At 33.7% G+C, this 26846-nt stretch overlaps 1 protein-coding gene across 1 annotated transcript in view; it reads right to left on the bottom strand.

Annotated features, from left to right (window-relative positions):
- The window catches only part of LOC136036057 (sphingomyelin phosphodiesterase-like), a 75397-nt gene that overhangs the window by 7981 nt on the left and 40570 nt on the right, over positions 1–26846 (bottom strand). The window contains exons 6-9 of the mRNA XM_065718011.1: positions 18063–18290; positions 12433–12605; positions 6719–6910; positions 2165–2335 (exon numbers count right to left, since the gene is read on the bottom strand). Coding sequence (XP_065574083.1) covers positions 2165–2335; positions 6719–6910; positions 12433–12605; positions 18063–18290 — 764 coding nt within the window. The remainder of the gene's footprint in view (positions 1–2164; positions 2336–6718; positions 6911–12432; positions 12606–18062; positions 18291–26846) is intronic.

Below are 26846 nucleotides of genomic sequence, written 5' to 3'. Positions count from 1 at the left end.
CTCTTATCATTACGACATAATATTTATGCCAAATCTTCTAACAAGATTCATAAGTTCAAACTGAGTAGGAGAAATCTAGCATGAGGGATAGTGGGAAGCTCTGACCCTGTGTATGTTAATTTTGGGCGAGTGTGGTCTAAATAGAAAAACACAAGATATTTGAATGTGCTTAACAAGCAGGGCCAAAATAGATCAGTTGCTCCACCGTGTCCGGTCTTTTTGGGTCTCGTTAGGTCCCTAAAGTGGAGCCATTTGGTGTGCAGCAATAGATTAATAAGCAAAAACATAAATCTACGGAATTTCCACAGAATTCGTTCAACATTCGATGCATTTTCATTTTTCATTTCAAATTAGTAAATCACTTGGAAAACCATTCCCCGGCGTGTAATAATGGTACACTTTTTACCGTCTTTCTTCTCTAGAGAAGAAAGTAGTTAACCTAAATTTTTTCTTACTGGTTGGATGTTCTGGTAAACTTTTTCTTTCCATCAATTAAATAGAAGCCATTCAAGGGCATTAGAATTCACACGGTCAATTCAAAGTGTGGAGAGGAGGATTTTTATGCCTGGGACTTCACCAAGAGCCTTGTTTGTTTTGTTTTTGTTTGCAATTTTTCCGTGTTTTTTTTTATACTTTTGTTTATATTTTGTTCATAGTTATATATATATTTTGTTTATAGTTATTATCTAAGTAAATTTTACTTTTTTCAAAATTTTTCGAATCTGTAAACAGAGTCGAAACTAAAAAAAAACAAAAAAAAAACACAACTGGATAAATATCTGTCAGATGTTTCAGTGCAAAGAGTGCGTTTAGAAGTGGTGCCACCCTGACACCCTGTTATATCAGGGCGAAAATAAAATAAGCTCCTCTGCTGAAGAGAAATTTTTTTTTGTTTTCTCTTTAAACTTGTCAATTATCTGCCCTCTAGCATAATCCTACTTATCATATAATCTAAGAAAAGCTAGCCTTTGGCAACTCTTTTGTCTCTTTTGTCTTATACTATAATGTTTTTCTTTATCTTTATTTCTTTTATTCTATATCTTTATTTTTGGTGGATTTGAAATCAAGCTGATAATAGATAGACGGTAGATAATAGAAAACCTGTCATACAAAAGGAAGAAGACGGGACAATAAAAGAAAACAAAATAAATAAAAGGTTAGAGACAACAGTTAAACATTAACTCTTCCAAACTTCTTCTAGGCACAATCGTGCTGAAATTTGCAAAACAAATTCTTCATAAACGAACTGATTGAATAAATTGCTTTCAGCCAAATATAAGATAATTTTTTAAATAATTAGCTGAGATTCTAAAAGGAGAGGAAGCTCTGATATTTGTGCTTATTTACGACATTTTAAATCTCAAAATTAAATAAAGTTTGATTTTAAATGTTTTAAGTTCCAGCGTTGTTCTGTACTTTCATGAGAACATCCTGGAACCGACATAAATAATTAAGGTAGTTTACTAGTAACTCACAAGTTACTGGTGTTGGATGCTACAACAGGCTGTTGTAGCATCAAATTTAGACAATTTGAGTTACAGTGTACTAAAATAAAGAAAAATACAGATTTTTTCTCTCAAAAACCTAAGAAAAGACAGGAAAAACTGGATAAAACTGGTCATTATTGTGACCACATTGTAGATGCTGAAATTCTGAAATTGTCCTGAATTTTTACACAAATGTCGTTTTTATTCCCTCTCTCCCTCCATCTGTAAACACAAAACAAAGATCCCTGCAAATATGTATCTTAAAATAATCTTTGGCCCAACCACATGTATCAAAAACTGTGCTGTTCAAATTGCTAGCTTGAGATTTTTTCTCTATATATTAGGTGCTGATGTACAGATGTGTTAATAGGTGCTGTACATATAAAAGTTTTCTGTGCTCTCCACTGCAGTTTCAATTGCAGTCTACTAAAATTCAAGGGATAGAACTGTTCAGAATTGTGAACACATTCTTGAAGCTGAAAGCAAGGCCGTAACATCTTTAAAGGCCCAGGAAACACCCTGGAGTCTAAAAAAGTGCAAATTCTTTGAAGTTAAACTCAACAGTTTAAATAGTATCAATATTATTGCTAATTATCAAGTTTTTGTCATTATTGTTAATATTGGAGTTGCTTTAGTGAAAACTCAAGTAGAGAAAAAAAAATATCTGATTATCTTACCGATTGACAACTTTGCTCAATTCCCTGGTGTAAATTTGCCAGCAATCACCATTTCCAGGAACAATGTGTGAAATGATATAAACTTTTTCATTGGCTGCTTCTGCCTTTTCTAATTCAGACTGGATAAACTGTAACCCGTGTGCTGGATCACGTGACTCATGAATAAGCCACCTTAAATAAAATATGCTTATAAAATCTGTTAATCAATTTCCTGGAAAGAAACAAAAGCTTACTTAGAGTAAATATATATCCAACTTTCAATTATTTTGGAAGGACTCAAAAAGGATTTTGTAATAATTTTCACTTTACTTCAGTCAAAGAATAGGAAACTGAAACATAAATTACACTTTTAAAATATCGATTAGTCGTTTTTTGGAGCAATGTGTTTTTTTCTTCCAGCAATCTTATAGTTTTTCCAAACATTGGATGAATTGCTTATTGATTTTCAATATATTTGAAAAAATAGATTTAAAAAGAATAAAACAGGGATGAAAAATTATTGCCCGTTAATCTTAAAAAACAATATTTTTCAACGAAAAATCTGCTATTCTCATCGTCCTTAAAAAAACTGACTATAGTAATAAAAATATACCTATTATTCTTAATAAGAACGAATTTTTTCAACGAAGGTTAAGTTCAGGTTTGTTTATTTTTCAATCACACATGCATAGCATACAAAATATACAACTATTTGACAGAGAGTATAAACTGAGCTCATTTTGTATAAACTGATTAAATTGATAAATTAAAGCTAAAAATTAAAATGACAGGCTTGTTCCGTAAATTTAATTTTGTAAATAAAGAAATGAATTAAAACTTAGGAAAACCTTAACAGTTTTGTCAAATTTTGTTAATAACAGCAACATAAAGCAGAAACTATTTGTATTTAGAATGGTGCTGTTCCGTAAACTTGATTAGCGTTTGTTTTTTCGGTTTGAATAAAGCAAAAACTATATCCTAGCCTTAAGTGGATTTTGTGGAAGTGGTAGCCCCACTCTTATTCATGAAATGCTCTGTTCGTTGCATTCCTTGCATATAATCTACGTCAAATATCACTAATTGACAGTGTGAGGGCTCTTTAGGCTTATGTTCTCTGTACATATTTTGGGTAGCCTATGTTTTTATTAGGCGGTCCTAAAATTATAATTTTTTTTAAAACTAAAATCTCAATTTTTTTTATCCTCCAATAAATTAGATTCAGCTTTATTCATCTACTGCTTCAGTCTTCTGAAATTTCTTTTTTTTATTTTTTTGTGTGGATGAAATAACATATTGAATAACGACAGAACCATACAAAGAAAGAAAATTCTTAATTTTCTTTAAGCAGGATTGAATCATTCTCCAAGAGGAATTCTAGAAAGCTTTATACTTCTGGCTCGGTGAATAAATATTTAAGCCTTAAGTGGGTTTTGTGGAGGGATTAGTCCTACTCTTATTTGTGGAATTCTCTGTCCGTTGTAAATTTAGCTTTCTAATATGACCACGATTCCTTGCATGAGTCAATCCCAAAATTTTTTGGGACTGCATAATTATGCAGGACTCCAAAATATAATCAAAATTTTCCTATTCTCAAAAAACTGATATTCAGTTTTGTCCATCTACTGTTTTACTTCTCAGAAACTTTTGTGTGTGTGTGTGTTTTTTTTTTTTAACTTTATAAGTACGGTGAATACACCTCAGAACGATGAAAAACAGGAAAATATAAAATGTTTCAAGCAAGTTTAGATCATTCTCGAAGAACAATTTTAAGAAAATTTAAAATTCTAGCTTGGTGAATAGATATGTTTGAAACTGATGAATCCAATGACATAACATTTGTGTTATTTCTGTGACTTTCAATTTTATGACAAGTTTTTTATGACTGCAATTTTATGACTGCAACTTACAACAATAGAACAATACACTTATGCATTAAATTCCTTAATTTCAGACCTATATGTTTGCTAAGTCGTAATTATGAAATTGCTTTCGTAGTCATAATTGCGAATTTTGACTACGACTGCTTCCAACCACTATTACCAGTGACTGTGACTGTAACGAATTGTGACTACGACCACTTCTACTTATGACTGCTTATGACTGCAAAAAATTTTGCGGGAGATGTTAAAAAACCAACACACACTATGCGTATGCTGGTTGTCGAGGGGGCGCATCAGCAATGTCTCAGAATTGGCTAAGACTCTTAAGTTGAGAATTCCAAGGTGTGCTGAGGAAGATACTGGAAAGTATTTGGAGGAAAGGTCCCCTCTTGTCCTTCTTATACAACCCTCCCCCCAACACTGATCAGAATTTTTAAATAAGCACTTTGGTCAAAATGCTCAAAAGTACAATAACTATACCTTCGAGGATTCCATCCCCACAAAGGCTTGTAAATTATGCAATTCGTCCATTATTTACATACAAGGTCTATCATCGGGAAAGGAGAGAATCTCTGGTCCTGGATATAACCAAAAAGGCTAAGGGTATTAAGAAGATACTTCGGGGAACGTTGAGGAGATATTAAAACAAAATCAGAGGACACTAAGTTCATCCAAGATATCCAAAAGGTGCATCTTCAATATCTTAGGAACAGCTAATATTACTGACTTGAAACTTTCAGGGCCATTGCTACTGCTTCTGCCATTACAACAGACACTAGTTGCAATTGTGACTACGTGTGATGGTAACTACTTGCAACTGAAAATTTTCAGTTGCTATGACTACTGTGACTACTAGCAACTTTGACTACGACTACTTGCGACTGCAACAGTAAATAATTGTGACTGCAATTACTTGTGACTACCTGCAACACAACCACTTCTACTGACGACTACTTCAAAGAAATTTCGAGAATTTCAAATAAAATCGAAACACACTATATATCTGCTGGTTGTCAAAAGGGTGCATCAGCAAAATCCCAAGAATGGCTTTCGGTATTAAGTTGAAACTTCCAGGAAATTTTGAGAGGGATCTTTCAAACTATTTTCATCTTATTTAGACACTTCTGTCCTTAACACTGACCAGAATTTTGGAATAGCCTCTTTGTTCAAAATATTCAAAGGTCTAACAGTTTTTCTTCCTGGGATGTAATCCCCCAATGGTCTATGGAGAAAGGGTTATAAACTATACAATCTGCGTATCGTTTAAATGCAGGATTTGTCACTGCGAAAGAGTAGAATGTTTGATCTAGAGTATTTACAAAACAGCTAAGGACTTTAAGGTCAAACTTAAGGGAATGCGTAGGAGAGTGTCGAACTGAATCAAATACACTATGTGTATCCTGGTTATCAAACAGGCGAATCTGCAATATCTGAAGAAGGGCTAAGGGTATTAACTTGAACTTTTCAGGTCCATCCTATTACTAGTATAGTGACTCTGAATAATTGTGTTTACGATCGTGAATATGAATACTTTTGACCATCCGCACCAGCTAAGTCTGCTTGTGACTGGGACTGAAACTACTTGCGACTGCGAATACTAGCCACGGCTAGTTCTACTAAAATCACGACTGTTTTCGACTGGGCTTACTTGCAACTGTGACTATGACTACTAGCAACTGTCACTGCGACTGCTTGCAACTCTGAATGCGACAGCTCGTGATTGCAACTACTACTTCTTTCGACTGCGACTGCTACTGCTTGTACTCCCATCCTTACTGCTATTTCGACGGTAAATACAAATACTATTACCACTTCTACTGCTACAGCTAGAACTAAATCAAAGGAGTTTAAGTGTGTCCTACGTGTCAAAATGGCATATTGCATTCAGAATGTCAAAAAGGCTTATCTGCAATGTATCACGAATAGCTAAGGTTATTACGTTGAAAATTTTAGGGATGTTGAGGTGGATGTTGTTCTATACTAAAAGGCATTATGTGTTTCGACGCTATTGAAACATATTATAAATATCTTATTTTTATTTTTACAACATTGAAAATAGTTCCCAGAGCCCCACTTCATACGGAAAGGGTGGTCGTAGAAACTTTGGAGGGGATTCATCTATTTGAAAATTGAAAATTTAGTGAGGTTTTTTAACATTCGTAAGTGGCTTGACGGCCACCAGCCCCTTTCCTCTCCTTAGTTAGCCTCTCTCCCCCAAAATATATCCAATCAAGATAAAATAAAATCTTGCATTACTCAGATTCCCAGGAATTAAAATTAAATATTCAGCGTAATCTCAAGAGTAATTTTCAGTCATCTTGAATATTTTGTTATTTTGGTTTTGTTTTTGTCGAAATTTTGAAAAATTAAAGCACGGTGCTTAAAATAATATATTGTTTACTATAAAATTTAAACGATACAATAGGCTTAAGAGCCTTTACGGTTTGGGCGAAGGGTAGGGGAGCAGCAGCCAATCTCGTATTTGTAGGATTCTGTATTGATTTAAGTTCGACTGGAATATTCAATTGAATTTTTACTTGCTTTAGTTCAGTTCTGTTAATTTAAATAGAGATTTTTTAACATATAACATCAACTCAAATGGCTACCCAAAGAAAAAAGGGATTTATTTATTCATGTAAATCAGTTTTATCTGTTATATATATATATATATATAAAGAAATATCAACATTGTTACCAGTTCGATGTGTAGCAGTAATTGAAGTTAGCAGATATGATCCGTAGTCCATCTCTGACTAAAGTAGAGTAATAGCCTCCATAGCGCAGCATCGTCAAAGCCTCTTCAGGCAGCCAAACTGACCATGCGTCGGCAATTGCATTATAGAGCCAGGCGATGCTGTTTTCACCCTCTATCTCAGGTATGGGATATCTGAAAATATTGAATTACATTTCTGTTTTTCAATCAGGTTTTATCTTTTATCAGATTAAAAATCAAAATAAAACTTGAACTACTGAAAAACACTTCGTTACACACCTTATAAACTTAACACAGAGGAAAATAAGTATCCCTATTTTACCCCCCCCCCTATCTTGTCCCCTTAAATATATTGCAGAGATTGTTTTAGGTAAGGAACTAGAACTATGTCACTTTTGGTTTTTCAATCAAGTTGGTATCACCCTTGCAGGATATTCTTTTTTTATATTCAAATGCGTATCTTTTATTACGACAAAGTTGTTCGATGTTCCTGGACAAGAATATTTAGAAAACTAAATAGTAATTAGTTTCCTAAGATAGTATTTTCTAAAAACTTTAAGATTTCCTAAAATGTTTGGAAAAAATTACGTATAAACAACCTAACTATTTTAGTTCACTTTAAAAGGTATTGATCCATTTTCACTTACCCCTTCAATTTCCTTTTTTTAAGTGGGACAGTCTTGCAATCAATTGCTTTCTTTCAGCTTCACGATCTATATATATATATAGAAATATTATTCAATTATTTCAGCTCGTTACACGAGCTGAAAAAATTTAGGCTCTTTTAAAATTTTATTAAATTGCTTAAAATGTAAAAAATTGGTGATTGCACAAATATTTCAATATATTTTGACTATGGATTAAAGCAATTCAAAAATCTTAAAACAGAAAACCAAAAGTTTGATGTTTAGTCTATGAATAAAAATGTAGTGTCTGTCCGTTACACTATCTTTACCGTTGCACCGTTACACGTTATTACCGTTATTACCGTTACACGAGCTCAAAAAATTGAGGCTCTTTTTAAATTTTTTTAAATTGCTTAAAATGTAAAAAAAAACTGGTGATTGCAAAAATATTTCAATATATTTTGACAATGGATTAAAGCACTTCGAAATAAAACAGAAAACCAAAAGTTTTAAGTTTAGTAGAAATTGTTGAAGTTTAGAATGCTTGCTGCTCAAAGAAAATTTGTCAAAGTGTCAATTAATGTCAAAAAGAAATTCTTATTACTCAGAAATTACCGAGCTAGTTTCTGATAAAAATGGTCCTTATTTTCTGTAATTTTGTTTTCAAATGATTAAAGCTTTTTCCCAAGAACTGTACTACGTATTCACAGGATCATAAGGTGGAATTACTTAGGATAAGCAAATTTGGCTAGTTATGTAACATCTGGTGAACCACAAAAACACTTTTAGTACTTAGTATACATTTAGTATACCTTATTTATATAGAATTGTACATGGCTTAAACTGACTACGACAACCTGATGACAATATTTTTATGAAAAAACAAACACTACATTGGATGGTGCAGCAACCGTGGCTAAGCAAATTTACAAGAAAAAGTAATAATAACTGGACGAAGAAGCAACCATATATAACCAAGTCATACAGGTACTTCAATGGATCAAAAGAAAATTAATTCCAGCATCCTCTATTATTTACATTTCTATTTACATGCTATTACATCGCTGCATTATTACTGTATTGTTAATTTTTACTTTTATATTACTTTACTTTAATTTATTAATTCACTTTAATTTTATTTTATATTTTAATTCCAGCATTCTCTATTATTTAGATTTCTATTTACATGCTATTACATCACTGCACTATTACTGTATTGTTAATTTTTATTTTTATATTACTTTACTTTAATTTATTTTTAATTTACTTTAATTTTATTTTATATTTTAATTCCAGCATTCTCTATTATTTACATTTCTATTTACATATTATTACATCGCTGCACTGTTACTGTATTGTTAATTTTTACTTTTATATTTCTTTTGTTGTGTGATCGAAATATCGTCAGCCAATCAAGCAGTAAGGTGCACAAGACACGTGTTAATTTTAAAATCAAATCGTGGTTGCAGTAATAGCTGCAACCTTGTAAGAGACGAACACATCCATAGTAACCAAACACAATTGCCTGAAACACCTAAGAAACAGTTTTGGATCGAAACAAAAAGTGAACCATTGGAATCATCTCGGCCAAAAATAAGACAAGAAACTTACTCTCTTTGCTAGAACAGCAAGGAAAACCTATTGACTTGAACAACAAGGAAAATACCTTTTTTTGCATGGGAATCACCTTCGCTGGTATTTTTTTCCCGTAACGTAGCAGGGAACAGAAACTGATTACATGTTTCTAATTTACCTATTCTGGTTTGTTTTGGATTTTGTATTAGCTGATTTATTCTGTTTCTGTTTTTTCCTTCGTGTTTTTTCTCTACTCTTATTTTTTTCAGTCATAATAGATATTTGAGAATTTTAGGCAATTTCAGACAATGCCCATTATACTCATTAGCAATTTAATGTTCTACTTAGCAACATTGTTTAGCATTCTTTGTTTTCCAATAAAAAACCAACTGTTTCCGACTTTATTGACATTCATCTATGCAGCACTATGTGCTGCATATCTTCAGTTTTCAGTATCTTAAGTTTTGAAGAAACATGTTTTGAATCATTTTGTTCAAATCAAACAGTTCGTGGTAACTGTAGCAAGGAGCGAACCGGCTCAATAGTAGCCGAAACTCTAAAATATGGAATTTTTGATACCAATAGTTACAACAAAAGAATTGCATTTTAGTGCTGATTCTAAATATATGAGTTTCATCAAGTTTATTTATACCCATCAAAAGTTACGAACCTGAGAAAATTTACCTTATTTTAGAAAATAGGGGGAAACACCCCCTAAAAGTCATAGAATCTTAACAAAAATCACACCGTCAGATTCAGTGTATCAGAGGATTTTGTATTTTTTGCCACAAGAAAGATCACGGATGCGTGTTTATTTGTTTTTTCCTCAGGGGTGATCGTAGGGGGCGACTCAGTGGTCCTAGGATGCTTCAAGAGGGCTCATTTTAACACAAATTAAAAGTTCTAGTGCCCTTTTTAAGCAACCAAAAAAATTGGAGGGTACCTAGGTGCCCTCCCACACTTTTTTTTCCAGTCATCAGATAAAAATTATGAGATTTTCAACTATTTATTCTACGGCCTTTGTGATTCATGGGTCATTTTTAAGGAATTTCGAAAAAATTTGAGCTTTAGTGTAAAGAGTGTGGTATTGACGAGGGGGTGAACCCCCTCATAGAGGTAATAAAAACATACGAATATAGAAGTTCGTTACGCAAGTTAATTCATAAGTTATGTATGTTTTTACAAAATAAAAACGGTCCTAAAAAATTAACAGTTCTAGTCGCCTTTTTAAGTAATCAATAAATTGGAGGGTAACTAGGCCTCCTCCTCCACTCCTGCTTTTCTCAAAATTGTCCCAAAAAAACTATGAGAAAGCCATTTAGCCAAAAAAATAAATTATTATGCAAATTTCGTTTAATTATTCATGTGTGGAGAGCCAAAATCAAAACACGCATTAATTCAACAATGTTCAGAAATTAAATAAGAAAACAAGTTTTGTTAACTGAAAGTAAGGAGCGACATTAAAACGTAAAACGAACAGAAATTACTCCGTATATGGAACGAGCTGTTCCCTTCTCAACGCCCCGCTCTTTACGCTAAAGTTTGACTCTTTCTCTCAACTCTACATTTTAAAACAGTAAAAAACTTATGTCGCTCCTAACTTTCAGTTAAAAAAAACCTTTTTTTTTTATTTAATATAGGTAAGAACAGGAAGCCAGACGGCTTCACCACCAGGCTACGTAACTCGGCCCATGTCAGGCTTGTATATATTGATTCTCGTTATGCTAATCGTTTTTTAATCTTGTGACCTATTTAGAATGTTTTTGTGGCCAGGAATGTCAATGTACCAGTTTTAAGAAATAAAACTATGTAGCCAATTTCAAGAAAAAATAAACGCATATATAAGCCTAAACAGTTCTAACAAAAAGATATTTTAAATAAAAACACAGTTGCTCGTTTAAAGGGAGTATATACATATTCCTTATTCTTTTCTTTTACGTCATGAGGCGTCAAAAATAAGCAATAAGATTTAAGCTGAGAAAATCCAACGTGAATTCAATTTCTCCTTCCTGTTCCTGTTAATGCATCAACAAATCGCCCATTTTACAGTATTTGTTCTCGTCTGGAACTCGTTTTGATTCTCACTGTTGCTTCTCTTCAAACAACGGGTTTTATGTCCGATTCGATGATTCGTTGTGCTACTGATTGTCAAATGTTGTCTAACCGCAGGTTTCGCTTGCACATCATTTTCGTAAATCATTACTTCCGAATTTTTTCCGTGTTTTTTACTTTAGCTTTTTACTTTGGGCGAGGTCTGTATTCTAATCAACTAACAATTCAACCAATCAGAGTACAGACCTCGCCCCGCTGCCCACGGGGCTCAAGGACTAATATGCTTCGCTCTATAGGTAATCTTATCTGTAAGCAAAATCGGACGTTTGTTTTGTTCAGATACAGCTGGCTAGTTTAAACTCGAAAGTAAAAGTCAGCGATCTTGGATATTAACATCAATGGACGATTGAGTTTTTTACTTATCTTTCGACTTCCTGCTATACAGAAAATAACAGTGATAACTGGAATTAATATTTAAAATATAATTTCATCCATATTGTACAACCCCAACTTTTCCCTCGGCTTCAAAACACTGCCCACTTCACGCACTTATAGTTTGCCACATGGAGGAGGAGGGTCAACCAGAAATTGATGTGCTTGCAGCATATTTTCCAGTTTAGACAGCTTGTGACGAAACTAAACAATTACCCGATATGTTTTTCCTTGCTCCGTTCTGTCAAAAGAAAAGGGAAAGGGGTGATCAGAACTACTATCTTTATGAGGGACAGAAGGCACTTTCTGCGGATCAAAGATGACGGATTGCCAAAGATTGTCCTCTTTGGCCAACTGTCTAGGGCTAAACGGAAAGCAGGTCGTCCACACTTGGGTTGGGAGGATATCATAAAGAAATATTTAAAAGAAATGGGAGCTTCTTGGGAGGGAGTAAAGAGGGAGGTTTTTAATAGATTGGGATGGAGGAGGAGTTTGCGCAGCTGTGTAGGCCTCATGCAGCTTGATGCTGCAGTAGGTTGTTAGTAGTAGTAGTAGTGGTTTATGTATCCTTTGCTTGGATAAAAACAGAAAATTAATACAATTTTAAGCATAATTTTTTTTAAGTAGAGAGGCATTTTTCTTTCCTGGGGAGAGGGATATTTTTTTGCGAAAAACCAGAATGGACCAGCACAATTGATCCAAACCAATAATTTTATTATTGACGACATTTCCTATAGCACAACAGTTCTTTGGAGAAGAGTCTCAACCTCCCTGACCCCCCCCCCCCCCGTCCCCTCATATGACAAAGTCCCTGAATCCTCAAAACTTACTGAGTTAATATGCTTTAAGATTTTCAATTACAATTAAGTCCCAGACCTCTGGAAGTTTTGTGCTCATTCAAAAACCTTCTACGTGAAAACCATCTACAACTCATACTGATAGCATAAATACATTTTTCTTGAATATTATTAGTGTCTTGACAAGAGCTTGAAATTAAAATTCCTGGCTTACGCATTGAGAGGATGGGATTCATGGTTCCCAATGGCACCATAAACAGGAATATTTGGGAAAAATTCCACTAACAAATCTGTCATCTCTTGAATAATGTGGACATGTTCAGTTCCGTCTGTTTCCCAAACATCATGTGGCGGAAGATCTCCAGTCCAAACGATGAAATCAATGTCCTGGAAAGCAGAATAGAGTACTGTCAGTGAAATGGAAAACGGATATTCCTGATCAACAATAATAATAAAACAAAATATCTTCCATCCTTCACAAAATCAAATGAAATAAGCAAGTACCCTAAACATGTCTCTCAAAAGAAGCCCTGAAACCCGTAAATATGTCTTTCAAAACGAAAATAAAAATACAAAACGAAAATAAAAAAATATGTCTTTCAAAACGAAAATAGAAACTGACCATGAGAAAAAGTGAACAGTAGTACTGCAAAAGATGGGTGACTTGGCTTTGTCGTACCCACTGACACAAAAGTATTACCCTAATTAACAAAAAAAGGAAAAGCTATTTAAACAGAACTTATTTCAAAGCATTTAAACCGCATTAACCGATAACAGTGATTAAACCGAAAGAAATTTGAGGCAATGAATAGTAAAATGAGAATAAACTTTAGATAACCACTTTGCTTTTCTTCACTTCTTAGGAAATCGTTAGGCTATTTAGAACCATTCCGTGCTGAGAACTGTGCTGGTGGAGCTCGGGGAAAAAAAAATCAATAACAGTGCCCCATCCCCAACTCAAATGTAAGCAAAACAAATCAAAGTGAAAAATTTGGTCAAAGTGAGTAATGCCCCAGCCCCGGCACCCCTAACTGCAGGACCTGGGGCAGCTGACCCAGCTCTCCCCCTCCCCCAAGGAACAGCTCTGAGTCAACTGCTAGCATAAAATAAAAAATGCAGGAATCCTCTTAGAATGAATGCCGTCTATGGTTAATTACAAACCATTGTGCTTGCGTTCAGATGAAATTAGTATTCAATTCAAGGATTTGTGAAAAAAAAAAGATTAGAAAAACACAAAGAAACAGCCATATTTTATTGAGAACATCATGGAATACTCATAATATAGTAATTTACTGGAATAAGGACAAGGTGAGCTTAGACTCCTCAAAAGTTAAACCATAGATAGTAGCCTACCTTCACCATAACTTTAAGTTCTAGCTTTTCCTCCTCCTTTTCAGAGTTAAAATCGTTTTTTTTTTTTTTTTTTTTTTTTTTGGCTGGCCAAGTTGCTGAGAATTTGTTAGAGACTTCTCGTAAATCAACCATTTTTTTCAAATGGATGTGAAGAGCCATTTTTCAAACCAAAAATGAAAAGATATTCTTTCAAAATTTGTTGAAAGAACATAAAACGAACCACCCATTTTCCTCTCCTCTATAATTATTTTGGTTTGAGGAGAGTTTGGCAACCCTGGTTCAGCGCCTATTACTCTACAATAGAGTATGACTATTGCTTTTCTGAAATCATTTTAGAATACGACATATTTCCAGGTAATTTCAAATATATTACTTTCCTAAATTTTATTTCGGGTTAAAAAAATTTTAATGCATAAATTAAAAAAAAAAAATAATAAAAAGACGAAGTAGGAGATATTTTAAGGATATTTTAATTTTTCCTTATCTGTTTTTACTGTATATTTGAGAATTAAAACTAATGTTCTCTCTTAAAAATTAAAGTTTTCAAAATAAAATGAGAGCTGTCACCACTTCAGCATATCTTTAAACACTTAGTCCTTGCATATCCCGTAAACAAAGAGAGTAAAAGGGGTAAATCTCCATCCTCTTTAAATAGGGCTTAAAGACCTCTCATGGAGTTTTAGGCTGGTTTTCTATCTTGGAGCTGTCGCTCGACATCAATAAGACTTTTTGAGCAAAAATCGTCGGTTTACAATGCAAAATGTTTTACTTGAAAAAAGTTTTTAACTGAAAAAGGGCATTATAAATTCCAATTGGTGCTCAAAATGAATCAGGTTTTGTCTGAAATTTTACGACAACTTCTTCGATGCAATCACTGCGCATCGATCGCTCTTTATTTACTGTTCACTACTAAAAATGTTTGATATTTGCCGTTTTGCTGATTTTATGCTGTCTGATTTTTGCTATTTTGAGTTTTGCTGATTTTGCGCTGTCAGGTTTTCTTTCATGTTGATAGTTATATCAATCAAGTGACATACTATTTCGTTTCCGCTGAAAAGGTCCCCCAAAATTGGTGTTAAAATATCCAGTTTTTAATTGAAGTGTTTTTTCTAACCCCCAAAAGTGGGACAAAATTATGTGCCACTTTTCAAATTTTATTTCTATATTTAGTTTTGTTTCCATATTCGGTATGCGGCAGACTAAAAGCACATGATGTGACATTCATATTTTAAATAGACTACACGGCCATGGCATCAAATGTTTATAAAACAGTTAATAAACGAATGATCATCTTATCAGTGTCTTCAAGATAAACATAAAGCTACGTTTTACTATTACAATTTATAACCCTACAAATGTAGACTTATAATACTGTAGCCCTACAATTTGGTTTTCACTAAAATTGGATAAAATTAGTCAGTGCTCTTCAGGGTCCAAAATCGAAACGGTAATTTAATTACCTACCCCCTAATACATCTAGTCTGAAAAGCAGCTTCCTAATTTCGGTTAATCCTGAAGTTTTGGGTAATTACAAGCTAAACAGATTTAATTTTGGGGCATTCTACAGGAAATTCCCATTATCGAATATCGGATTAGCTATTTTCTAGGATGTTCTCCTGTCACAGGGCGCCCCTTCCATGGTGAAGCCAAAATCAAAATACATTCAACAAAAAGGATTTTAAATTACTCCAAAATCCTACTCTTTACCTTAGAATCCCTTTCCCCAAAATTGATCCTACGTACTCTAAATTAAACCAAAAAATTTGGTTATACAAAAATACATATTAAATTTAAACAATTAAGTTAATTAAATTAATTCCACATATATGTTTTTAAGTCAATTGTGATAATGAAATGTGCGGCAGATGCCATTTTGGCCAAAAATGAGTTATATATGTGTCGTGGATAAATTCAGGATGAGCAAGCGAATAGTGCAGTCAGAATTTTCTTATCTTGTACCGTTACAAAGATAAAAAAGGGATTTATGCTAGTTTTGATAGAAGAGGATTATAATTTGAAGCTTTAATGGGATTTTTCTGCTTTTTTGTTAAGGAAAAAGGAGACATGTGCAAAAAATGGAATAATTTTGAATTTGCTCGAAATTTTTTAATTCAATTTACAACTCTGAAAAAAGCATAAAAAGTTTGTTTAGAATATGTTCCCTTTATCTCCTTTAGTCGTGAGCGATCGCAAGCGACAAAATTTTTCGTTTTTTGGCTCTCCTGAAAAGTTACGAAAATAGTATTTAACGCAATTTTAGCTATCACAGTCGAACTGTTCTTTATTGCTACTGTATTAAAATTATTTATATTTTATAACAGGCAACGCCGTTCTCCATCATATTCAAATCCATTCATGACTGTCTTTCTCCAGTTAAAGTGCCTCAAAAACTCTCTTTCTCACTTCCTTTTTCACATATATATTGGCAAGTACAATACAAAGTCAGAAAAATATTTTCTCTACATTTGACTTATGTTCAGCAATTTAACTATCCATTCAATTGTACTTTAAATCTTCCAAGTAAACCAGCTCTTTTTTTCCTTCTGCTTCTCTCGTTCTAGCATATGTTTATGATAATAAAAAGCCATGTCTTAATTATGGTTTTATCAAGAGAAACTAGCCAATGCTTCTTGACTTTTCAGGCAATTCAAGCCTACGTTGGTGTTTTTTATGGTTGTAGAAACAAATGAAACACATTTGAAGTGGCTATTTTCTAAGAAAAGTCAAATCTTGAAAACGAAAAGTTGTTTTCGCTTTTCTGAATAAGCATAAAAAGCCATAATGAGGACATACCTTAATACAGCAAATTTTTCTTTTCACATCGATCTTCAAAATTATACAAATTGTTTTTAGCTTCTTGTTTTCTTCGTTACTATGAATTTTAATTTTGTACATTTCATTTAAGTTGAAAGCAAACTGAGAAATCCCTTAAATTTCTTTAAGGGAGCTCATAGTCCAAGCTATTTAATCGACACTTCCAAGCAACAAGAACACATTTTATCTATTTTCTTTAATGATAGTTTGTTTCGGTAAAGCAAAGTCTTGGTTATAACTTGAGACCTAAGCTCTATTGCTTTTGGGTCTATCGGGTATGAATTTAGATTTCCGAAAGCGTTTCCACAATTTACAAATGATTCTTTTTCTTTTACGTCATGTCCACCAGTCTCTTTTTCGCAAGCTACCTCCTTTTTCATTTGTATACTATATGCCGCAAGAAGTTTTTCCTCTTAAAGTCACTTAACTATTAGAATTGAACCTTTTATGAAAGCTGAGGCATTTATATCTACATTTGTTTGAGTAAGATTGTTTAGTAGGAGGAGGTACCAATTTCTGGTTATCTTGCAGTTCTACAATTTTTGTCTTTATTTCACTTTTTCTCTTGTCCATGACTCTGTCCGAAATGTTCCTGATTTATGAGACAGACCAAAAGTAATTAAATATATAAACCACTATTCAAATACCTTCCTTGCTCACAATGGAGTACCCCAAGATACTCCCCTAGGTGTTCCTTCTTTTTCACTTACAATTAAGAGCTTCTAAATAAATATCTTGACATATGGAAACTTGTCAATTATCTAAAGGTCGTTGAAACTTACTTTTAATACATGAGAGTAAACCCTTCTAAATTCATGATTGTATCAAAATGTTTCCTATAATTCCTCCTCTTTTTCTTAATTCTATCCCTCCTAAAATTCCTTTGTCCTCCCTGAAACCACGGTGTCATAACATCTACAGAACTAATGCTACTATCTCCCTCCTTTAACTCCTAAATAAATTTGGCGTTAAGGGTTAATATTTCTTTTGTCCTCCCTGATTTTGAACTTTCTTATCTAGTTTGACACCCTGGTTTCTCCCAGAAGGAGTCAGATAAAACCAAACCCTTCAAAAAAAGTCCGGCGAATATTTTCATTCTCGTCTTCTTCTAAAATAAAAGCTAGATTAGTAGCGCTTGACCCTCAGACAGGAAATATCTAAAATGCCCTCCCAGCTCAGACTTCACTCGCCCTGGGCTGCTTTTCAGTCTGTTTGCTACTTTTAATTCAGATTTGATAAGCTTTTTCGCTCCATATTGCGAAAAACTTGACAAATATCTCGGTAGTGTCTCTCTTATTTCTTGCGCAGGCAATACCACTGTTGCATATATGTTTGCTCGCTTTCCTGCTTTAGCTAAGTTTTTCATGATTCATTTAAATCTGTGATTTTTATATAGATATATTTTAGCTAGTTTACTTGTTTCTACGTTTTTCAAATGTTACGATTCATTTATATAAGTATATATTTTTTTGACAAACATGAAAAAATTATAGTTTCACATAACCGTCAACAAATGAAGCTCAGCAATTTTTAAGTGTATAATTTTTTGGGTCTTTATCTTTTTATGTTTTTATCCTGTACTTCATATTTTGACCCGAATTCGAATACAGCCCTTTGTGGCTTGTGATGGTGATTTTTTGGAAAATAAATATCTTATCTCCTTGCTCAGATACTTACAGGATGTGTTGCTGCAGCATTCTCCAAAGAATTGCGCAAGGTCCATAATGGTAAATCACAATCTCTGTAATCTCCCCAGTATCCTGCAGCTCCAGATTCATCAGCTGGCTCACCAGATCCAACCCGACAGCAAAGTGGATCTTCACAAGCAGCATTTGATCCCGGTAGATATTCTGGATCCCAATGAAAGTCTGATAGGTGAAGAACCTTAAGTGTTGGTGCGTCCGGCTGGAATAAGCAAAGCAAAGGGGTCAAGAAAACCATGATTAGTTACTTTTTTCTACTTTTACGAAAGAATTAAACGATTTCTTGGAGGTTTTGGAAGTCAAAGGTGAAGAAAGGTATGAAAATTACTATCAATATGACTAAGTCATTGAAAATATGAATAAATGGCACTTTTATGAGCCTGAAAATTAAATAAAAGAAAATATTCACTTGCAAAAGTTGTTATTTTAAAAAGTTGAAGAAATGTAAATGTAATGTGTGGTTGAGGTTCATTTTAATAATAAAATAAGTTACAAAATGTCCAGAGCCCGGCTAAGAAGACAAATTCGTAATGCACGGGATGGAAAAAAACTTCTTTAAATAAATACAACATTCATACTTCACTACATGCAATTCAAACAAGTGTAATTAAACATATTCCCCCCTCAATTGCCTGGTCAACAGCACCACCCGTTGACGCGTCCAGTGAAATAAACAAAATAAATAAATAAAAGATACCAAGAACCCTGGAGAATGCTTAAGTCCAGTATCATAAAAAACCATATAAAATAGGAGCAAATTTAACATCTCAAAGGCGACCCCCACCAACCAACAACAATTCACTTATCACAAAATTTTTCAAATAAATCAACATAAATTTAAGTTTTCGTTTAGCTGTTTTAATTGATTTTGAAGTATCCAATTTAGCCGTATAAATATTCCATTACCGAATTACCGAGTTTCGAAGGGAAAATTTCGATCTTTCATTTATTATTCTTGCCTGATTTAATTTATTGAAATTTCTAGTTAGATGTCCGTGGTCAATACTTTTAAGTGGGAAAAGGTTCGAGGAACGAAAAAACGAGGGAAGCAAACCACGGTCATACTTGAGGGATGACCTGAGTATTCGCATTATCCCTATATTTCTCCCCAGTTTCATCTGCAGATTAGATATATGAGGCTTCCATGATAGATTAGAGGTAAGGATGACTCCGAGGTATCGCACAGTTGCTGTTCGTGAAATCTTTATTTTAAAATCACTTGATTCAATTAGTTGAAGCTCAGGAACTGCAGTCTTACAACGCGAGAAAACGACAAGTTTCGTTTTATCAGCGTTAAGAGCTAGGTAATTTGACTCAAGCCACAATAGAAGATGGTTGAAAGCTTCTTCAAATGCAAGTTTCAAACAGCTCACATCTTTCCCTGCGACAGTAAACACAGTGTCATCCGCAAATTGCAAATTTAAACCAAATATTCGCATTGAATTTTTCAGGTCGTTCACATAAATTAAGAAAAGTAGGGGACCAAGTTTTTACCCTTGGGGGACACCAACGATATTAGATTGACGAGTCATTTCAGATGAAACATCACCTTCATCAACATACTGAGAACGGTCCTTAATATAAGATACTATTAGGGATTCTGCTGGCTCTCTTATACCGTAATGATCCAACTTGTGTATTAAAATATCATGAGATATTGGATCAACCGCTTTTTTAATGTCAAGAAAAATGGAAGCTGGAATTTCTCCACGGTCAAGAATATCGTGGACTTATTGTGTTAGTAATAGGACTGCATGATTGGTAGAGTGACATTTGCAAAATCCGAGCTGAAGGTGATTTTCATTTCAAAATGATCTAAAAAACGCACTATTCTATTATACAGACAACGTTCAATTATTTTAGAAAAAGCCGACAGGAGCGATATAGTTCTATAATTTGATGGATTTGTTTTCTCTCCTATTTGGTAAAGAGCCAATATTCTTGAGTCTTTTAACGACGAAGGAAACGTCCCATTTTTAATTCCATGTTCATTATATGACATAAGATGTGCGAAAATTGGGGGAGTATTTCTTTCAACACAAATGTCGATGATCCATCAATACCCTCAGAATGACCATTTGTCAAAAGAGTAACTCCATTCTTTCATCCTTGTTCAGAAACCGGTGTTAAAAACTTCACTTATCATTTGATGGCGGAAGGAAATTTCTAAAGTCATTTTTATTTTGACTATTTGACCCTGATGAGGCAGCAGACTCGGCAGTTTTTTCCCCTATTTTAGCAAAATGCCGGTATGGGGCATCTGCTATTTCCTTCTTATCATTAAGAGGTACTTGATTTTCTGGAATGCACATTTCATCGGGAAAACTTTGGTCCTTCCTCTTACTAAGGCATTCGTTAATTAGAAACCAAGTCTTTTTCTCAGAGAAATGAACTTTCTCAAACTCTCGTTCATAATAATTCCTTTTTTCCAAAAGAAAAATTTTTGACAATTGACTGTTATACCTTTTAAATTTAGAAATGTTTTCATCAGATGGACAGTTTGCGTCCTGAATAACTGATTTTTAAACTTTATACATCGTAGCATGCCTTCGGTTATCCACGGCTTATTAGGAGATTGATAACGTCTCCGACCAATCTTTTTTACCGGGCATGTCTTATCTGAAATTTCCTAAAACTGCTTTAAAAATAAATCCATGACGGGGTTCACATCCTCAGATTCGAAAGGTCCATTATCATTCATAATACTTAATCTTTCTTTTAATAGTCGTAGCGTATTTTTATTGAGTAACCGTGACTTTTTGGATTTTTTTTTTCGGTTTAAGCTTACTTTTTAATTCAGAAAACAACATGAAATGATGAGAAGAGTCCACTAACACTATCCTTATTAGATTTGTCTCGAAATTCGTCATAATATTGTCAACCATCATAATATTGCCATATATAATATTAGATATATAATAATATAATATTGTATATAATATATATAATATATATGTAATATATAATAATAATATAATATAATATAATATATAATATATAATAATATATATGTAATATAATATATAATAATATAATATAGTATAATAATATAATATTTTCATCATAATATTGGTGCCGACGTTGCAGTTACTATTGTAGGTGATGCTACAAAGTGGTAATAAACAATGTGACAGGCACATTGATTGAAAATCTATCGCATTTTAGCTATGTCTACACTCATTCATTTCTTTATCTGTTGTCTGGTGTGAATCTTCAATCAAATTGATGTTGAAGTCTCCCATCAAAATTACCCTTCTGTACTTCCATGATATTAGCTTCATGAGGGTATTGAGTGATGAAGAAAAAGAAGAGGGTGATAAATGAGGGGGCTTATAACAAACGCAACAGACAACATTCTCATTATGTATTTTCAATTGTAAAATTAAAAATTCAACTTTCATTTCCTCATATAAGTCATCAAAATCTCTTATTTCACCCGATTCCTCCTTTATTTTTTGGTACTCGTGTTTTTTCAAAAAAATTATAACCCTGAATTTGGAATTTGGACAGTTTGCGTCCTGAATAACTGATTTTTAAACTTTATACATCGTAGCATGCCTTCGGTTATCCACGGCTTATTAGGAGATTGATAACGTCTCCGACCAATCTTTTTTACCGGGCATGTCTTATCTGAAATTTCCTAAAACTGCTTTAAAAATAAATCCATGACGGGGTTCACATCCTCAGATTCGAAAGGTCCATTATCATTCATAATACTTAATCTTTCTTTTAATAGTCGTAGCGTATTTTTATTGAGTAACCGTGACTTTTTGGATTTTTTTTTTCGGTTTAAGCTTACTTTTTAATTCAGAAAACAACATGAAATGATGAGAAGAGTCCACTAACACTATCCTTATTAGATTTGTCTCGAAATTCGTCATAATATTGTCAACCATCATAATATTGCCATATATAATATTAGATATATAATAATATAATATTGTATATAATATATATAATATATATATAATATATATGTAATATATAATAATAATATAATATAATATAATATATAATATATAATAATATATATGTAATATAATATATAATAATATAATATAGTATAATAATATAATATTTTCATCATAATATTGGTGCCGACGTTGCAGTTACTCTTGTAGGTATGCTACAAAGTGGTAATAAACAATGCGACAGGCACATCGATTGAAAATCTATCGCATTTTAGCTATGTCTACACTCATTCATTTCTTTATCTGTTGTCTGGTGTGAATCTTCAATCAAATTGATGTTGAAGTCTCCCATCAAAATTACCCTTCTGTACTTCCATGATATTAGCTTCATGAGGGTATTGAGTGATGAAGAAAAAGAAGAGGGTGATAAATGAGGGGGCTTATAACAAACGCAACAGACAACATTCTCATTATGTATTTTCAATTGTAAAATTAAAAATTCAACTTTCATTTCCTCATATAAGTCATCAAAATCTCTTATTTCACCCGATTCCTCCTTTATTTTTTGATACTCGTGTTTTTTCAAAAAAATTATAACCCTGAATTTGGACTGAAAAAGAAAGATTATCACTAAGAAATGTTTAACATACCCCAATCAACGAAATATCATGACTGGGAAGAAACGCCGATAGAAAATCCATTTTACTCATGAGACCACGACAATTCCAGAATATTGACCGAAATGAACCTGGAGAAGCTACATGATCTATATCATTATTGTTATTATATTTATTTTTGGGAGAGCCGCCCCAGATTCATCCATATTACCAAAGTCATCATTCACTAAATCATTCGGTAGAATTTGTTCAAGGTTAAGCGGTTCCGCCTCTAGCCTATTAAACCTATTCCCAACATTTGTAAATTTAGACATTAATTCTTAGTAGATAAATAATCGCTGGACGCGCCCCCAAGCGGGGCAGGCAAGACGGCAAAGAAAGGAACATTAATAACTGAATGTAATAAAATAAAGTTGTACATTTAAGAACCTGATCTACATCTACAATAAAAAACAAAAAGAACAAAAGAGAAGACAACAAAAGACAAAAAAAGGACCATGATTATTACGCCTAGATCGTATTTGATTTTTAAACAAACCATGATGACGAACAGAAAAAAAGAAACAAATATATATATATATATATATATATATATATATATATATATATATATATATATATAAATAAATTGTATGTGTGTTATGTCTGTCGAGTGACGTCATGTTTGTGTAGTCATGTTTGTCGACTGACGTTATTATAAGGATTGAGCTGTATGTCGTCATACACCGGGACATAGGGAATATAAATGACGACCAGGACACTCAAAGAGAAAAACTACAACGGGGACGCCGGGGGCACAGGGGGGATATATAAATGACGACCGTGACACAGGGAATGTTTGAAGAGAAACTACAGACCGGGACACTGGGACACAGGGAATATAAATGACGTCCGGGACACTCAAAGAGAAATTACAGACTGGGACACCGGGACACAAATGACGACCGGGACACAGGTACACAACTACAACGGGGGCGCCGGGGGGCACAGGGGTATATATAAATGACGACGGGGACACAGGGAATGTTCGATTAGCTATCACCATCAACAAAGCTCAAGGGCAATCATTAGAATAATGTGGTATAGATCTGAATACGGATTGTTTTCCTATGAACAATTATATGTTGCATCTTCAAGAGTCGGCAAACCTGACAATCTATTTATATGCACAGACAATGGGACAGCGAAGAATGTTGTATATTCGCAAGCTTTACGTGGTTAAAAACATATATATATATATATATATATATATATATATCTATCTATATATACAGGTGGGACACAGGGACACAACTACAATGGCACGTAACTAATATGGTACAAAACGAATTACGCACGCGGGGGGGCTTGGGAGGGGGGTGCGTAGCGCCCCCACCAACTAGGTGTTGGGGTGGCACGAAGCGCCATCCCAACAGCTAGTACATATATATATATATATATATATATATATATATATATATATATATATATATATATATATATATATATATATATATATATATATATATATGTGTGTGTGTGTGTGTGTGTGTGTGTTTGTTTTTTTTCTCTACAAATTAAAATATCCCCCATACTAACAGCAAAAATCATCACTTATCTCGGCCATACCCATCAAAAAAGAAGAAAAGAAAAAAGAAGTAATTTCAACTGTTGCCACTTAAAAGGAATAATAGTCATTTTAAATAATCATTATAATCTTCACTGCAGTTCACTGATAACTGTTAAGCTTCATGATGGTCATCGTATTTTAGCCACTTTTAAGAGTTCAAGTGACATACTTCTAACCATAGATCCGCTCCCTTTTGTTTAATCCTGGAGGACTCACATTTTCCAGCTTCACGCAGACCTTTAGCCTTAGCAAGGAGGCTGTTCCTGATATCGTTAAGTTTGGGAGGAAGGTCAGACACAACGCGAGCTCCGGACCCTTTGAGCTTCCCCACATTACGCATAATTAATTGTACATCTTTGTCGTTGCTAAGGGAAAGAAAAGCTGGTGTTAAGGTTTCAGTTTTCGATGAGCCTCGCCTAGTGGTAATGTTATTGCTTGTTTGAGACCCCAGTCTATACAAATTGTCAATTGTAATAGAGCTAGAAATTCCCAAAGTATCACTGATCCATGATTTCATGTTAGATTCCAGGGTTTTGTTACCCTTTTCGTTTTGTAGACCATGAATGATGAGGTTTTTTCTTCTGCTTTTTAAGTCCATTAGCAATAGTTCTTTTGACAGTAATTCGCAGGAAGCTTTATGAGCATTCAGTTGACTTTCGAGTTCACGAATCCTATTGCCACGTCCTATTCCATCCGATTTTATGACTTCAATATCAGCTTTCAAACTCAGAAAATTCAGTGACGATTCGTTTTGGTTTGCTAAAATTATATCAAGCTTATCAAGTTTCATCAGCTTGGGATAAATGCTAACTTGAAAGTCCTCAAAATCTTTTTTGCTGACGCTCGCCATTAAACAGTTCGTGGTAACGAACTGTAGTAAGGAGCGACCTAGCTCAATAGTAACCAAAACTCTAAAAAATAGAATTTTGATACCAATAGCTACATCAAAAAAATTGCATTTTAATGCTGATTTTAAATATATAAGTTTCATCAAATTTAGTCTTACCCATCAAAAGTTAAGAGCCTGAGAAAATTTGCCTTATTTAAGAAAATAGGGGGAAACACCCCCTAAAAGTCATAGACTCTTAACGAAAATCACACCATCAGATTCAGCGTATCAGAGAACCCTACTGTAAAAGTTTCAAGCTCCTATCTATAAAAATGTGGAATTTTGTATTTTTTTGCCAGAAGACAGATCACGGGTACGTGTTTATTTGTTGTTTTTTTTTTTGTTTTTTTTTTTTCCCCAGGGTTGATCGTATTGACCCAGTGGTCCTAGAATCTTGCGAGAGACTCATTCTAACGGAAATGAAAAGGTCTAGGGCCTTTTTTAAGTGACCAAAATATTGGAGGGCACCTAGGCCCCTCCCACGCTAATTGTTTTCCCAAAGTCACCAGATCAAAATTTTGTGATAGCCATTTGGTTCAGCATAGTCATAAACCATAATAACTATGTCTTTGGGATGACTTACTCCCCCACAGCTCCCGGGGGAGGGGCTGTAAGTTACAAACTTAGACCAGTGTTTACATACAGTAATGGTTGTTTGGAAGTGCATAGACGTTTTTCAGGAGGATTATTTTGGTTTGGGGGGTTGAGGGGAGGGGGCTATGTGGAAGGATATTTCTTTGGAGGACTATGTCATGGGGGCAGAGAAATTCAATGAAGGGGGCACAGGATTTTCTAGAATTACTATAAAAACAACGAAAAAATAAATATGAAAAACTTTTCAACTGAAAGTAAGGAGCAGCATTAAAATTTAAAACAAACAGAGATTATTACGCATATGAGGGGTTTATCTCCACCTAAATACCTCACTCTTGACGCTAAAGTATTTTTAGTAATTTCAACTATTAATTTTACGGCCGTTCTGGTTCAGGGGTCATTTTTAAAGAGTTGGGACAAAATTTAAGCTTTATTGTAAAGAGCGAGGCATTAGTGAGGGGACTAACCCCCATCATTTACCTAATAAAAATATAAGAATATAAAAGTTCGTTACGAAAGTTAATTCTTAAGTTACGTATATTTTTTACTAATAAAAATGTTCGTTGAAAATTAAAAGTTTTAGTTGCCTTTTTAAGTAACCGAAAAATTGGAGGGCAACTAGGCCTCCTTCATCACCCCTTATGTCTCTAAATCGTCTGATCAAAACTAAGAGAAAGCCATTTAACCACAAAAAGAATTAATACGCAAATTGCATTTTAATAATTTATGTGCGGAGAACCAAAATCAACCATGCATTAATTCAAAAACGTCCAGAAATTAAATAAAAAAAACAACTAGTTTTTCTTAACTGAAAGTAAGGAACAACATTAAAATTTAAAACGAACAGAAATTACTCCGTGCATGAAAGGGGCTGTTCCCTCCTCAACGCCCCGCTCTTTACACTAAAGATTTTTACTGTTTAACAAAGTAGAATTGAGAGAAAGAGTCAAACTTTAGCGTAAAGAGCGGGGCGTTGAGAAGGGAACAACCCCTTTCATACACGGAGTAATTTCTGTTCGTTTTAAATTTTAATGTCGCTCCTTACTTTCAGTTAAAAAAACTGTTTTTTTTTTATTTATTCATTAAATAAATTATTAATTACGATCTAGTTAGAATCACTTTAGATAATTCCTTGCTA

The sequence above is a fragment of the Artemia franciscana genome, chromosome 15 (genome assembly GCF_032884065.1).
Source record: "Artemia franciscana chromosome 15, ASM3288406v1, whole genome shotgun sequence".
Taxonomy (NCBI): Eukaryota; Metazoa; Arthropoda; class Branchiopoda; order Anostraca; family Artemiidae; genus Artemia; species Artemia franciscana.
The sequence above is the reverse complement of the archived record's forward strand: the minus strand, read 5'-3'. Positions and strand labels throughout refer to the sequence as shown.